At 40.1% G+C, this 17253-nt stretch overlaps 1 protein-coding gene across 1 annotated transcript in view; it reads left to right on the top strand.

The window, feature by feature from the left end:
• Window positions 1-15944, top strand: part of TLX1 (T cell leukemia homeobox 1) — a 32121-nt gene extending 16177 nt beyond the window's left edge. The window contains exon 3 of the mRNA XM_072995649.2: window positions 5637-15944. Coding sequence (XP_072851750.2) covers window positions 5637-5859 — 223 coding nt within the window. The 3' untranslated portion in view covers window positions 5860-15944. The remainder of the gene's footprint in view (window positions 1-5636) is intronic.
• The last annotated feature ends 1309 nt before the right edge of the window (window positions 15945-17253 follow it).

Here is a 17253-nt window from a genome sequence, read left to right as displayed (position 1 = left end):
CAGCTAATCTGCTCACAGGTCATGCCAGTTTCCTGCAACACCAACTGCAAATCCACCTTTGGCATCTCCTTAGATGACAACTGTTCATATTTTTGGTGAGCTAACTGTGACATAAACACAAGGATTTGTTTATTGTATTTTCTAACCATTTTGCGTTCATTGACTATGCACAAGCCTCAATAATCTTCTTTTAACCCTCATTCAGACGGTGGGAGGGAATTACACTAAAGGTGTGCTGGAGTATTTTCTGACGCCTTGGGAATTCCAGTGTATTGAAGATTAGCAGTAGAGTTAGGTTTAAGGTCTCTGGGAAAGCTATGGTTATATGTCTTGTGTTTCTTGAGCCTATTTAGAACTTCAGTCATCCCCCTCCCCACCACCCCCATGTTTCAGCCTACTGAAAAACACAGTGGCTGAAATCATATTGCTTAGTGTAGCAAGCTTCACTAAAGCAGGTCAGTTTAATCAGTGGAGATCTGGCAAATCAACTCCTCCATAAGTTCTATTGATTCAAATAGGCCTACTACTCTAGTTGCAACTTAATTTTGCATAATAGGTCACAGCTAGAGTAGGCAGATTTAAATCAATAGAACTTATGTAGAAGTTGACACCACATTTGCATTGATTCAGTGGGCCCACTCTAGGGCAACTTATTACACTAAGCAACAGGATTTCAGCCGATGCACTATGATTACTGAGTTGCTAGAATACTTCCCAAAAGTCATGCAAAATGGATTGTATCGCTGCAGTATTTTGGATTGAGCCCAGAATTTGCCTTCCATTAACAGCAGGGCTCTGCTCCTGCAAGGTGCCTTGGCACAGATTTTGAGGTACCCCCTGGCTCACTGTACCACGTCTTACCCAATTCAGCGCTCCCCTTTCTGCATAGCCTTTTAAAAAAAAAAACAATGCCCACAGATTTCAAAGGATGGGGAAGTCCTAATTTGGCAGCCCAAATGCATGTGCTAAACCTAGATCCAACACACACACAATAGGGACTATAGGTGAGTACATTACAAATCCTACGACTAACAGGCACTGCTCGGCAGCTCTGTGGCTTACGTCCCCGGGTGCAGAGCCAAAGATCGGGAATTTGATTCCTCATGGAGCCTCCTTGACAGGAACTGGACTCAGTGATCCATAGGGTCCCTTCTAGCTCTGCAGTTCTAAGATGATGATTATGATTATGAAATTAAAAACTCCAGGCACAGTCAAAATTATAAAAACATTGTCTGGTATTATATAACAGATACAAGTTTTAACAAAAAACCTAAGTATCTGTTAAATATCGATGCAGTATATGTATGCTGTTCCTAATTTTGCCAGTTTTTGTAGCTCTGATGGTGCTGCTGCTGCTGATGACGACGACTACTATGACTACTACTACTACTTTATTTGCCTTCATCTATAATATTATGTATAATTAGTTTGGAAGACCCATTCAGTCCTATGGAATGTACTGCCATGGAAAAATAAATAGCCTTAGTTTATAACCCAGTAACCCCCACTATACTTATTGGAAGGAAATCTCATCAAAATGTACACTTGATATCAGAGTATTAATTTGGATTTCAGTTGATATGTTTCTTTCATTGACGTAATGACTGGAATCGTAATCATAATTTATGCATGTGTAAATGAAGTCACGTAAGTTGTGGTGAATTCCTGCTAATTAATTGGAGAACTGTTCTCCACTCTAGAGGCTATCCACATTTCTGGTTGCTCACCTAGTTGTTCAACATGTGCATGATCAAGAATGTGATTGCTGTACGTTAATTAGTGGTAATTCACTGCTACAACTCACTTGATTTCACTTGCACATGCATAAATCACTAAAAGATTATGGCCTATATTACCTAAATGAAGGTTGTGAATATGCACAGGATGCAGTTGTATCATAGACTATATACAATATAAATGAATAGGCTGACAGGGAGGGAGGGGGAGGTTTGTGTGTGTTGCGTGTGTAGTAGACGATGAGATATTTTGCCAGTTGTTCTCCAGTTAAGAAGCTCTTTCAATCTCTATGTGGAGTATCCTCAATGCAGAGGAAATGTTGAACCTGGTATGATGAGGTTGCCTGGTAGTTGATATGAGCTTTGCAGGTCAAAGAAAGAAAAAGAAAAAGAGCTGTTGTTCTGATGCAAAATTCTATCAGGAAGCAATACTTGCATGGGCAAATCCTTCTATAATTCCCATGGACTGTTTTCAACTATTTAACCTGGGCCTAACAGTGATATCTTCCCTGTGCCATGGCTACTTAGCAACAAAACCTGGAAATGTTAATTTTTGGCTACAGTTCCCAGAATCCCCCCAGCCAGAGAAGACCCTAGCATTGTAGTCCAGAATGATAATGACCAAGTTTTCAGCAAGAGCAGTGTTAGTGTCTTTATTTGGCTGAGGTGAACTGGCATAATATTCTGGATTAGATGCAGAAATTTGACCATTGCTTCTATACGCTGGTTTTTAGCATTGTCTGCAACATGAAGCAGCTGTATAATGTGGTTTTTGAGCAGCTACATAGAAACCCGGTGTAGCATAGTGGGCTGAATTATGGACTAGGATTTAGGAGATATGGGTTCAAATGCTTCATTAGCCATGGAAACTCACTAGGGGGGTGAAACTGAAAAACCACCCCTTAAACATGTCACTTGCCTTGGAAATCCTATAAAATGGTTCTGACTTGATGGCACATAACACACCCGCACAATATACAATGGACATTCTATATGGTCCCATCCATGAAATTCCACCACCACATTTAATCTCATTCCCACCGCTATATCACATGCATATCCTATAGACCTGTGGCCCAGATGTGATGCTTTCTGTGTCTGAAAAAGCAGGTTATGGCCCATGAAAGCTTGTGCTGAACTAAAAGTACTGTAAGATTTTTTTGATTTTGTTTTTGTCTTGGTATTTTTTCCTGCAGAAACAGACCAATATGGCTGCCTATCTGGAAGTTGCTTTTCCAGGGATCAGTGTGTATTTCACATGAAGGAAGGGGGTTATTTCTCCATGTGCACATGAGCATGTATATGTGTGGGTTTTAAAGTACATTTTGTAGTGAAATGTGTTAATTGCTTGTGTTTTACCTTTTAAAAAGTACACTTTGAGACATGCTTCATTGTTGTGGCAGGTTCTTTATGAGTTCTTTGACACAGTCATTTTTTCTAGATGGTTTGCTAGTTTATTGTTCAATGCCGTTCAGCTATTGTTTTGTTGCTTTCTACAGCTTGATGTTGTTTGCTTTAAGCCTTCTTCTTATAACCTGTGAAGGAGTACTTCACTTTGGAATGTAACAACTTTTAATAAACTCTAATCGGTTCTATTTTCTTCTGCCTGGGACTTGCTGTCCTGTTGTTGTTGCAGAGCATCCTAACCCGGCGAAATTTCTTTTTTCACTTGATGTACTACATCTCACTGGCACCCCTCTTCCTTCCTGGCACTAAAAATACAATCTTAATTATGCCAGAGGTGGTCACCTCTCTCTGCCTGACAGTAGGGTCAGCCCTGTCCTTGTGGCTTTTTTTCTTGGCACTAAAGCACATTCAACCAGGTCTCATTTGAACCTGTTGGGTTCCTGGTTTTGAGTCTCACTCACATGGCATGTTTCTTGAAGTGTTTCCTTTCTCTAGCCTGTTGCAGATTCACCTTCAGCATTCTTAGCTCCCTGGGGGTGGAGGTGCAAGAACCAAAAACTGCCCACAATTTGAAGTATGCATGGCTGTTTGGTGTGTAGATGTTTGGGGTCCCCCCAATCTTAAATGTATCTATTATTTTAATATGCACATTCCAGAACTTGGAAACCTTTTTTTTTTACTATAATTTTTAGATATCGCTGGACAACATTGTTGGATATTGTAGTACAAAACAAAAGGAATGATTTCACTACAGATGGTACTTTTGTATTTAATGAGCTTCCACCCCTGTAAGTCAGTGGAGACCCTCCAAGCCAAATTATGGGGATGCAAGACCCAAAGCAGCAGAAATTAGAATAGCCCATCTACCTTTATTTAGTTCCCAGCCATTCCTCTGGTAAGTGGGGAGAAGAGCACTCCACGGAGCTCTGAGAATCAGGAGCTTTCCTCAAGGGAGCCTGGGAGAGGGGGTTCAGACACAGGCCACCAGGGCTGGGAATGGAATAGAGGCAGAGAGGCTATTTTACTTTCTGCTTTTTGGGGGCTCAAATTACCATACTTTGCCTGAGGAGTTCCCACTGCCTTATGGGGATGGACAGCCATTAAATTTAAAAGTGCCAGTTTCTGTACTATGGAACAGACAGACACACTGTGTTGTATGGATGCAACTTATGCAAACAGATGACTATGTCCCTCTTCGCAAAGATTCCTGCAGACACTCCTGTGTGAAGGGGTATGATGTAGTTTCCCAATAGCACAAGGCACTTTGAGTCATTTCTGCCTTCGTGGAAAATGGAAAGTTTCTAAAATTCAACCCCAGTTACTTTTAAAGCAGATAATTAATGCTCTTATTCTGAAATAGGACACCTTACAGATGTTTCTGGACTTTGTGGCCTAAATGCTGTACTTTGTCCAACTCTGGACTAGAATGTGTACCATAAAACCTATGTGCTGTCCTATTCAGCCTGACCTACTTCACAAGGCTGTTGTGAAGAATGAATGAATGAGTGAATGAATGAATGAATGAATGGATGGATGGATGGATGGATGGATGGATGGATGGATGGATGGATGGATGGATGGATGGAATACAGGTGTTTATGTCTTTCACTGCAGAAAGCAAGAGGGCTGGTCCTACCATGAGACCAGATGAAGCAGCCATTTCAGACAGATTTTAGGTGTCATTAAAAGGCAACAAAGCATTATTTTAGTTGTCATTCTGCATTTTTATAGCTGGGAATAGGGAAAGCTGCTTGAGAATCAGGTGTTAGTATAACTCACTGGCTTTGGATATTTTTCAGAATATCTGTGGCCATATCTAGATTGCAAAATCTGGGACAGAGCTGGTAAATTTGTGCTCTGTATATGGATATCCTGGTGGTGGCTCATTCCTTCCATTGGAAACACAAGCATGGATTGGATGTTGTGATGGAGTAGGGGAAATAGCAAACACACAAAAGGATAGATGTATAGGAATGGGCTACTGGCTGCTGCTGTCAAACAATCTTTAAGTTTGTATTCAGACAATCTTTGCCTTACCTCTACCTTGAGGGTCACATAGGGAAAGGACTGATTCCCATTCCTCTCAACTCCTGATTTTGTCTCTCCTGACACCACCATCATCACTGGGTGCTATCAAGTCAATTCTGACTTATGGCAAAGCTTTTCAGTGTTTTCTAGGCAGAGAGTACTCAGAAGTGGTTTATCATTCCCTTCCTCTGGAGGCTCTCTGGGACAGTGCAAGTTGCTCAAGGCCACACAGGCTGGCTCATCTCCCTGGAGGCACTACCTGTAGCAGAACATTTCAGGAAGATGCTGACAGATTTGTTTGTATGTTCTGACAAAGCACACAGCCTGGGAATGTTACTCAGGCTAAGATGGTTCTGGGAACTACAGTAGCCCAAAGTAACTTTTCCATGTTCTGAAGAAGAGATACTGAGCATTCTATCTTTGTTTGTTATCTGTCATATGACACGATGTACCTATTTCTCCCAGGCGGCAAACTGCAGAGGAGCGGGAAGCGGAGAGGCAGCAAGCCAATCGCATCCTCATGCAGCTCCAGCAAGAGGCCTTTCAGAAAACCATCAACCAACCCATCCAAGCAGACCCCATCTGCGTCCATAACTCTTCCCTCTTTGCTCTCCAGAACCTCCAGCCATGGTCAGATGACTCTTCTAAGATTACCAGCGTGACTTCTGTAGCTTCTGCCTGTGAGTGAAGCCTGGATTTTTGCCTATGCATGGACTGTTGTGTTACAAAATGGCTGGCCTTCTTCAACACCATTGGTGGAAGATAGAATTGCCTATAAAGGGGATGAACCAGCAACCAGATGATGCCGAGGGCAAATGAATGCTCTCTTGGCGAACAAAATGCCCACACAGTGACCTGTTGGAGTACTTTAATTAAGGCCATCACTTTCACCTCTTTGTCATCATCCTCATTATCATCTTCTTCTCTGAACTTGTAACAGGTTATGAACATCCAAGCAGGGTTCTTTTAAGACTCTTTTAGGAATAAAGTAACCCTGTTCTTGTGTTTCAGATGTTTCCAAGATGCAAGATAATAAATATACTATACGTACATGTTTTAGACTGATAATTTTAAAGTAAAATAACTAACTAACTAACTACAGTCTAACAGAAGAGTTGGAATAACAGTTATTACATCTCCAGCTGGAGGCCTTTGAAGAAAACACATTTAGATCCTTCCAACAAACAAAAACTTGCCACCTTTTTTAAAAACACATTTTTCAGAGATGAAATTCTTTGGACCTCTCATCTTTTTGTTTTTTGTTTTAAACTCATTTTCTCTCTGCTGAAGGAATGAAAGCAGAATTATTGTTGAATGTAAACATCACATTGCAAACCACTGTGTGAAAAATCTAAGATCAGTTTTTCTGGCTACCACAGACTCTGCATCGATCAACTTATATTTTAATAACTCTGAGGCATCTGTGGCATTTTTGCAGCAGTAATGCAGTTTCACTTGATGGATTATTTTGGTATTGTTTATGATATTGTTCAATATTTTATTTACTCTTGCTTGAGAAGTCAGCTTTGTAATGGGAGGGGGCATCTCTCGCCTTCAATTTCCTGACCAGCAATTCCATAACGTTATTTTCATTGCATTGAGGAAAAGCTTGTGATTAATTTAAGTACCTCTTATAGCAAACTCCAAGAATATATAAAGATATCTACAATATATAGTTTCCATTTACTTTTTAACCATCACTGCCACTTAAAATCTGATAGTATTCATAGCCAATCAGAAAACTGATTAGAAAAGAGTATTTTCCTTGAGTTTTTGAAACACATTCATCAGTCTGTTTTTAAGTTATGCACTTATAAGATGCTTTCCTTTTTTTTGTGTGTACTCCTTTTCTAAAGTGTTTGTGTAATTTATGTGGAAAAAATAAATAAAAGGGGAGAAACAGACCCTGTTACTGGAAAGGTAAAAATCAATACCTCTCCCTGTGGTTTTTCTCTTGATTTTTTTTCCAAATCAGAGATTATGTAATGGTTTTCTAGAAGACCTGGTTTTGGAATGCAAAAGCAGCTGGAGAGTTCTAACTTCCCATTCCAATAAAACCCATGCATTCTGGTCAATGTATTGGTGGTCAAAACATATTTCAATGGGAAATAATTCATGTGAAGCAGCTATAGCAATATGCTAGACACTCAGGTCTTCATTATACTGTACTGAGTTTTAAAATGGTTCTTAACCAATCCTGTTTTTTATACCAATGTAAAGCCTGAATGGACGAGAATCTTCTTCCTATTACAAATAAATCCCTCGCTTTCACTGTCCTTTAGTCTGAACAAGGGCCATATAATAATTTAAGAAACAAAATTTCAGCTTAAGACTTGTGTATTAAAAGGAAACTGATTGTCTACATGTGTTAATGGCACATTACTAGGGAAGCTTTGTTTGTATGGAGTGGTGGTGAGTGGGCTCATGTGATTACCTGTGCATCAGAACTGCCTTGGAATATCATTTGCTATCATCATTTCCAGCAGAGCAATTACTAGATAGAAATTGCTGAAGCGAAATTACTTACCAGGGCACAGGGGATGATTAGTTTTACTCAAGAAGGGTACCAACTGCAGAATTCATCATCAGTTGAAAATCTTAGGATTTTATTATTTCCAAAGGATTCCAGGACCCAAATTGGAAAGGTTTGTATATGACCTGTTGTGATTCCAAAATGCATTTTGGAATGTATGTATGCAAGTGTGCATTAATTGTGCCTTCTGCCTATATTTTTCAGCTTTTTATCCACAGCACCAGACATTAGAATAGAGGTTTTGCTGTCTATGTGATTTCTCCCCTCTTAATTTCAGATATAATTTTTACAGCTATATCTTAAGAAGTGAGATCTGGTTACTGAAGAATCAGCTTGTGCATCACCTTACCTGAAGACGGAAGAGCCATCTCATGCTTTCCATCTCATGCACCAGCTTTGGCTTGCTGGTGGAGGATTCTGGCAGTTGCAGATTTTAAAAGTAACATTTTGAAGCTCTGAAGAGAATATCAGCTTTAAAAGCATCCTTACGTGTGCCTGATGGCTGGCTGCTGACATCTAGCCAATGAGTCTGAATATTTTTAGCCCTGGAATGGAAATGGTGTGGAATATTTCACCTGGAATTGAACAGTTGCATCATTTCAATGACTATAATAAACTCATATCTATTGCTAATGTTAAAAGTGTTCAAAATTAACAGTTCACACATCCAAATGCATCCTGTATTTATAATGAGTTGTAATATTTATCCATTACCAGGTCAAGCAATATCAGTGCCATCATTTTGTGAACAACACAAAATCCTGAAAGCTTTTTGCTTATTCTAACATCATGTTTTGAATGAAAGCTTGCTTAATTTTGGAAATAAGGTTCAGAACTTAAAAGTTTTATGGGGCAAAGTTCAACTGTGTATGCTTTTGCAACCCATATGGCAAAGGTGTATGAAAAGGAATGCAAGACATTTCAGGTGTTTGAATGAGCTCAAGAAGGCTAGAAGTATACGGAAGGGAGGAGCCATGTCCACTGGCCCCAGTGCAAATGTCCTCAAGAGTGCTGGGCTCCACCTGCTCTGGTCCTGAACTTGTTATGCTGAGTAACAAGGTCAAAGGAGGATTTTTATGTGGTTCTAAACAAATATGTGTAGAAGTCTTCCTTCACTCTTGTCATTCCACATAGAGGCTGACTACATAGTCATTTAGTCTGTTGTTTGGTCCACGTGGTGGCGGTGTGGGTTAAGCTGCAGAAGCCTCTGTGCTGCAAGGTCAGAAGACCAGCAGTCATAAGATCGAATCCACGCATCAGAGTGAGCTCTCGTCACTTGTCCCAGCTCCTGCCAACCTAGCAGTTTTAAAGCATGTAAAAATGCGAGTAGATAAATAGGTACACCACGGTGGGAAGGTAACAGTGTTCCGTGTCTAGTCGCACTGGCTACGTGACCACGGAAACTGTCTTCGGACAAATGTTGGCTCTACGGCTTGGAAACGGGGATGAGCACTGCCCCCTAAAGTCAGACACAACTGGACTAAATATCAAGGATAACCTTTACCTTTACCTTTACATTGGTCCGCTGCAGGGTAGGCTGGTTCACTCCTAAAGATGGAATCAGATGACATTTTTGCTGGAGTGAACCAGAGTGTTCCTACCTGCACCTGTCAGGGCCCTATCAGGAGCTTCTACTTTTTGTGTGTATGGGTAGGATCACTCAGGTTTGCGTCATTTCCATCATGTGTGACCATTGGAAATGATCCAAAGGCTTCCTCTTTCAACATGTCAATAATGTGCAGTGGCTTAATAAGAGAGCCACTTCAGGATATTCACAAATTGAACACTTCCTCAGCTCTGTGGAGGGGTGAGGAAGTGATTTTTTTTCTCTTAAAGAGTGGATTAGTACAGTACATATGTGCTACATTTAACAAAATAAACACCAAAACAGGAGGAGATTGAAGGGTGAAAGGAGGGGAACCTTTCTTTGCTTAAAGGAAATAATGAAAGGAACTTGTACATCCAATAAAATCTTAGGTCAAAAGGAAGGAATTATAGTTGCAGGATTTAGAAAACATAATGTTCTATATTTCAGTGTAAAATGCCCAACATGTTTCGGCATATCAGCCTTCTTGAAGGGCTATATAACATTTTAAAAATTACAATTAGAACATTATAACTTATTGGGGACAACATCATACAAATAAATTCATATAAACATTATAGTTTCTCTTAAAGGGCTGGTCTATTTAGTAAGGCTGAGGGAGCTGTGTCTGGCACATATGACGATACGAAAAGATGTGTGCAGCCCCATACTTAAACACATTTAGTCTTATATAAGTTTTTCAGTGCTTTAAAAGGGCTACAATGGATTAGCTTTGCTTTGTTTTCTAGACACCTTTTCTATGTGCAGTGTACTACTTGGTTTTCATTACTTTGGTTGATATGACTGGTAACTGTTTTCGTCCATTGCAAAGCCCACTTCTGTAATATTTCTGTTTAAAGTAGCAGTGGATAATGGTGGTCCTCCACATGTTTTTTTTTAACTACAACTCTCATAAACCCCCCACCTCACTGCACTGGCTATATTGGTAAGCGCTTGTGGGAATTGTGTGGCTAAACCAATAAAATCACCCATCCCAGCCTTGGTATAATAGACAGAAAAAGCAAAAATCAAAGTATGCTGCTTATATAGTGCCCCATAGTTCTTAAAACACTCTATTGGTGTGTGTGTGTGTTTTTTTAATTATATAGGTTACACATTCCCCCCCCCCCACTGCAAGCTGGTTACTCATTTTACTGACCTTGGAAGGATGGAAGGCTGAGTCAACCTCAAGCCAGCTGTCAGATCCATTGGTATTGAATGCTGATTGTGAGCAGGTTTTTGCCTGCAATACTGTACTACAGCTTTACCTCTTTGCCATGAGGCTCACACACAATTGCCAGTGAATAGTCCCATTAGGCTCTAGTTGGATGGGAACGAATGAACATTGCCTGCAAAAATTCTTGGGCTCAGTCTCCAATCTCCAAATTTGAAACTCTGTAGAACTGCCAGAACTGACACTCAGTCTAAACTGAGCTGGAGGAATGTGTGGCATTGGATTACAACTCTCATTGTCTCTTACCATTGTCCAGGCCTGCTGTGGTTGTTGGAAGCCACAATCCAACAACAGCTGGAGCACCACAAGATCCCTTGCCCTGGGTTAAATAGTACTGATTTAGAAACAAGAATGGCCTGACTTGGTACAAATCAGCTTCCTACGTATATATAGAGTTCCCAAGGGTAAGGCGCATATGGAGTTAATGAATATCTGGAGTGAGTCATGCTAAGGATTGACTACTAAGTAAAGATGGTAAAATAGTTAAAATAAAATTCTACTGGTGAGGAACAATGACAAACTGAAAGAGTGCCTGAAATTGTATTCCACTCAATACAGATTGAGTTGGTCAACAGCAATGTGTACAGTTGTATGATTTTAATGCTGAAAAAGAATGAAATGGGAAATAAAACATTCTAGATACCACTACAAAATCTGCCTGGAATTCCACAGCATTCAAAAAAAGAAAAATTCAGAGCAGCAAGCTAATGAAATTGTTGGTACACAAAGGTCTTAATTTAATAAATATTCATATAATTGGCAACATCTGCTGGTAAGAAGGTAGTATGAGGAACTTGTAGCCTTTTATCATTGCTTTTCAACTTGTACCCCAGGACCATTTTTAGAGAAGCACTTGTTAAAATAACAGTATCATGGTCAATGTGAAGATTATCAACAGCATCCAATATGTATGTGATACAGTATTTGTTACTAACCATTTAAATAGTCTGCATGGGTTTATTGACAAAGTAACTTGGTTTAAACATGAATGGTAAGAAAACCAAGTTCACTGTACTCAGTAAAAAGCAAACAGATGAAAAAATGCAGTTAAAAGTTGCCAAAGGGGTGGGTTGACTGATCGATTGATTGATCGATCGATCAATCAATCAATCGGTCGGTCGGTCGATCTGGCTTGAGGCCACACTGAGCAGTATACAGAAATGAACAAAAACAAAATCGGTAATAATAAAACATCAACATAATAAAATAAAATGAACAAAACAAAACAAAATTCAACTACAGTAAATTGTAGAAGTGTAGAGTATGTTGAAAAATGTAAGTGGATTAGAATTTGGTTGCATAGGCAATAGGATCATAGCATGTAAAAGATGTCAGAATGAAGATCGCCTGGAGCAGCTTCATTAACATGCCATATGGAACAACATCAACACCAAAAATTAATATTGGCTTTGAGAATGTACATTATGCATGTTATGTACTTTCAGTTTTTTGTATGGCATGGAATGATGGACATTTGCACAGGCTACCAAAGGGAAGGAAGGATTTAAAATGGAGATCTTTTGTAAGATATTAAGCATTTAGTGACATGAGAAGGTAACTAACAAGGAGTTCTAAGGCAAATTAGTAAAAGATCAAGAAACCACTAAAAACATATAATGAAGAAAGTTAGAATACTTACTGAAAAATGAAAATTGACCCAACTCCAGGATTGTCAGGGCTACAGATGGTCAGGGCTGATCGTTCAAGTTAAAAATAGATTGGAAATTATATATGAGAATATGAACTTCCTGGCTAATAATATAGCCATGATGCTGTCTAACCACCAGTAGGGGAGGAAAGAGGAGAAGAAACCCTAATATTCAAGAGTTTTGTATATGAGAGGGTGATTGAAAAAAACCGATGAAGAAAACAGGCAACAGTTACAGGTTCTCTATTTATTACATTTTGGATCTCCTAATAACAGGAGGATGCAGGGTAACAGCCTGATGGGATGCAGCTGAAACGAAATTACAACATAGACCATTTTAACACATGCCAGGAATTCAGTATCTTATTGCTCACGTAGCTTGGTGCATCACCACAATTTATTACTTCTGCTACTAAAAATTATTTAGTTCTTCCAAGAATTCCACAGGCTTCATTTCATTGCAATCCTTAGCTCTGGCACTTTATCCACATGTAAGAGGTAGGGAAGATTGAGGCTGAGAGATAATAGGGGACATATCTAAGCAGTTTAAGATAAAGGACACTATGATTCATTGTTCAGACTCAGCCACTAGACTACACTATTACAGCGTAGACTACAGTATTACAACTGCAACTATAATTAAGGAGAAATCTCATCTATAAAATGATTCTTTTAGACTTTTAATATATTGTCTTATGTAACAGAAAGGTTTATGATTAAAACCGCCACCAAAGTTCAGCAGAACGAAATTATGGGAGGAACATCAGGTTATCCATTTATGGAGACATGGATTTGGAAATTAGGAAGAATCCCCATTCTGGATGCTGAATGATTGGTTCCTAGCATCTGGTCCCCAATTAGCCCTTTGCAGAATAGATTGGCACAGCACTATAGACCAGTGGTCCTCAACCTTGGGCCTCCAGATGTTCTTGGACTTCAACTCCCAGAAGCCTTCACCATCACCTCTGCTGGCCAGGATTTCTGGGAGTTGAAGTCCAAGAACATCTGGAGGCCCAAGGTTGAGGACCACTGCTATAGACAACATGATAATGGTAGTGCACCAATCCTTTCCATTGGAGGAAAGAACTCTGTGTTCCAATGATAAGGTGAAGAATACTGTCTCATTACTTCTGTTAGTTGTTGGAATGCAATGGTAACACGTGTAGTATCTGTATGAATGTGAAGGGGAATAGGCACATAGCCAAGTGCTCCACCTGTTGTCTAGGTTTCCCTACACATTGGTAGTTTTTAGGCTTCCTTTCTTCTTTCTCTGAGGTAATTTCCTGGCACTCCTTGCTCCACCACCTTAGGGGCAAACATGTGGACATCTGCTTTAGAGGTTTCTGTATCCCACTAAATGGATTTTCTAAGTAAATAAACATTCACTTTCCCTCCTTCTTTGCCTCATTCCATTTAACATCCTCAGCATTTTTAAAAAAATACCCACAAGTTTACCATGAAGCTACTGCACTGTAGCAATAATATCAAACAATCCTAACAGAAGTAAATTCCGTCTGCTTGTCTGTTCCATAGGAGTAATATAAGGGCAACCCTCTCATCCTTCAGTTCACAGAACAAAATGCCTGGGCAAGGTGATGTCTCTGCTTTTTAAGATGCTGTTGAGGTTTGTCATCACTTTCCTCCCAATAAGCAGGTGGCTGCTGTCATGGCTGCTGTCCCCATCTGCAGTGATCAGGGAGCCCAAGAAGGTAAAATCTGTCACTGCCTCCATATCTTCCCCTTCTATTTGCCAGGAGGTGATGGGACCAGTGGCCATGATCTTAGTTTTTGTGATGTTGCGCTTCAGACCATTTTTTGCGCTCTCCTCTTTCATCCTCATTAAGAGGTTCTTTCATTCCTCCTCACTTTCTGCCATCAGAGTGGTATTATCTGCATATCGGAGGTTGTTGATATTTCTTCCAGCAATCTTAATTCTGGCTTGGGATTCATCCAGTCCAGCCTTTTGCATGATGTATTCTGCATATAAGCTAAATGAGCAGGGAGACAATATACAGCCTTGTCATACTCCTTTCCCAATTTTGAACCAATCAGTTGTTCTATATCCAGTTCTAACTGTTGCTTCCTGTCCCGCATATAGATTTTTCAGGAGATGGATAAGGTGGTCAGTCACTTGCCATAGTTTGTTGTGATCCACATAGTCAATGAAGCAGAAGTAGATGTTTTTCTGGAACTCTCTGGCTTTCTTCATAATCCAGTGCATGTTAGCAATTTGGTCTCTAGTTCCTCTGCCCCTTCGAAATCCAGCTTGTACTTCTGGGAGTACTACCTTGGAGGATTTTGAGCATAACCTTGCTAGCATGTGAAATGAGTCCAATTGTACGGTAGTTGAAACATTTTTTGACACTGCCCTTCTTTGGGACTGGGATGTAGACTGATCTTTTCCAATCCTCTGGCCACTGCTGAATTTTCCAAACTCACTGGGATATTGAGTGTAGCACCTTAACAGTGTCATCTTTTAGGATTTTAAATAGTTCAAGTGGAATGTCATCACCTCCACTGGCCTTGTTGATAGCCATGCTTTCTAAGGCCCACTTGACTTCACTCTCCAGGATGTCTGGCTCAAGGTCAGGAGCCACACTATCTGGGTTGTCCAGGACATCCAGATCTTTCTTGTATAATTCCTTTGTGTATTCTTGCCACCTCTTCTTGCTGTCTTCTGTTTCTGTAAGGTCCGTACCATTTTTGTACTTTATCATGTCCATTTTACACAAAAGGTTCCTTTAATATCTCCAATTTTTGAACAGATCTCTGGTTTTTCATTTTCTATTATTTTCCTCTATTTTTTTACACTGTTCATATAAGAAGGCCCTCTTGTCTCTCCTTGGTATTCTTTGGAAATCTGCATTCAAATTTCTGTAACTTTCCCTATCTCCCCTGCATTTTGTTTCCCTTCTCCTTCTCTGTTATTTGTAATTCCTCTTTGTACAGTCACTTTGCTTTCTTGCATTTCCTTTTCTTTGGGATGGTTTTTGTTGCTGCCGCCTGTACAATGTTACAAGCCTCCAGCCATAGTTCTTCAGGCATTCTGTCTACCAAATCAAGTTCCTTAAATCTGTTCTTCACTTCCACTGTGTATTCATAAGGGATTTTGTTTAGATTATACCTGACTAGCCCAATGGTTTTTCCTACTTCAGTTTAAGCTTGAATTTTGCTATAAGAAGCTGATGATCAGAGCCACAATCAGCCCCAGGTCTTGTTTTTACTGACTGTATAGAGCTTCTCCATCTTTGGCTGCAGAGAATATAATCAATCTGATTTCGATATTGCCCATCTGGTGATTTCCATGTATAGAGTCACCTCTTGTGTTGTTGGAAAAGAGTGTTTGTGATGACCAGCTTGTTCTCTTGACAAAACTCTATTAGCCTTTGCCTTGCTTCTTTTTGAACTCCAAAGCCAAACTTACCTGTTGTTCCTTTTAGCTCTTGACTCCGTACTTTAGCATTCCAATCCCCTATAATGAGAAGAACATCTTTCTTTGGTGTCAGTTCTAGAATGTGTTGTAAGTCTTCATAGAACTGGTCAGTGTCAGCCTCTTCAACATTGGGGGTTGGTAGATAAACCTGGATTACTATGATGTTGAAAGGTGTGCCTTGGATTCATATTGAAATCATTCTATCATTTTTGAGATTGGATCCCAGTACAGCTTTTCCCACTCTTTTGTTGACTATGAGGGCTACTCCATTTCTTCTATAGGATTCTTGCCCACAATAGTAGATATGATAATCAACTGAATTGAATTCATCCATTCCCATCCATTTTAGTTCACTGATGCCCAGGATGTCAATGTTTATTGTTGCCATCTCCTCTTTGACCACATCCAGCTTACAAGGTTCATAGATCTTACATTCCAGGTTCCTATGCAGTATTTTTCTTTGTAGCATAAGACTTTCCTTTCTCTTCCAGGCGCGTCTGCATCTGAGCGTCCTTTCAGCTTTGGCCCAACCTCTTCATTAGCTCTGGAGCTACTCATCCTTGTCCTGCGCTCTTCCTCCGTAGCATGTTGGACGCCCTCTGACCTGAGGGGCTCATCTTCCAGCGTCATGTCTTTTAGCCTTTTGTTTCTGTCCATGGAGTTTTCTTGGCAAAGATACTGGAATGGATTGCCATTTCCTGCTGGTGTGGTACCCGATACCATTCAGCCCAAGACTCTGTTCTAAAGAAGCTTAGAGAATTCTGAACTAGGAACGATGCCTGCCCTCCATAATTCCTTATGCTAGGTGTTTACCTTTTCATTTTTTTAAAAAGTGTTTTCTCCCCCCTCCCATTCTTGGCTACTTAGTTTTTTTGTAACAATTACCTTCTCCCACCCGGACGATAGGTCTGAATGTAAGTCTCTTCACACTTTTTTGAGAAACTATCAAACAAGTAGAAGACAACAGCAACAGAACCAGCTCTGGCCTGCAGCCTTGCATTGCTTCAGGTTTGCAAGGTGACAGCTACTGCTTGAGACAACTTGCTCAAACTGGCCTCCCCAAGAATGTGTCAATCCCTTGTCACTTGAACGCAGTTGCTTTTATCTTGCTCCGTCTCTCAAAGGCTTCTCCAGATGGGATAATAATAACCAAGAGATTTCAAAGATTTGAAGGGGGGAACCGGGGAGGGGGGCTGAGAGACACTGACTGGTATGACAGAGTTAAAGACAGCCAGTCATTGAAATATTGAAGAAGGTGCAATAACCTCAGGATAAACAATTTTGAAGAGATGTTTTTTAAAAAGAAATTTTGTAAATATATTTACCTATGAGTTTTTAATATACGTCTTCAGACTGTGGTAGCACTTTCAGTTTTATGGCTGTTTTCTTCAGACTGCTTTCAAAAGCTGTGGACAAGTGATCAATTTAGCTCTTGTTAAGAGAATTCTGCCTGTTGCTTATCGGCTCACCAGGCATAGAGAAAGGGAGGGAAAAGCGGAGGAGGGAGGGAGTGGCAGAGGGAGAGAGAGAGAGAGAGAAGAGAGAGAGAGAGAGAGAGAATAAAAAGGGTACTGAGAGGCACAGCTTGAAAGTAAGGATGTGTAGATCATGTATTTTCCTGTAAAACATTGCTTTTCTCCTAAGAAGGG

The sequence above is a fragment of the Pogona vitticeps genome, chromosome 3 (genome assembly GCF_051106095.1).
Source record: "Pogona vitticeps strain Pit_001003342236 chromosome 3, PviZW2.1, whole genome shotgun sequence".
In the NCBI taxonomy this organism is placed as follows: Eukaryota; Metazoa; Chordata; class Lepidosauria; order Squamata; family Agamidae; genus Pogona; species Pogona vitticeps.
Note: the sequence above shows the minus strand (reverse complement) of the source record. Positions and strands in the feature narration are given on the sequence as shown.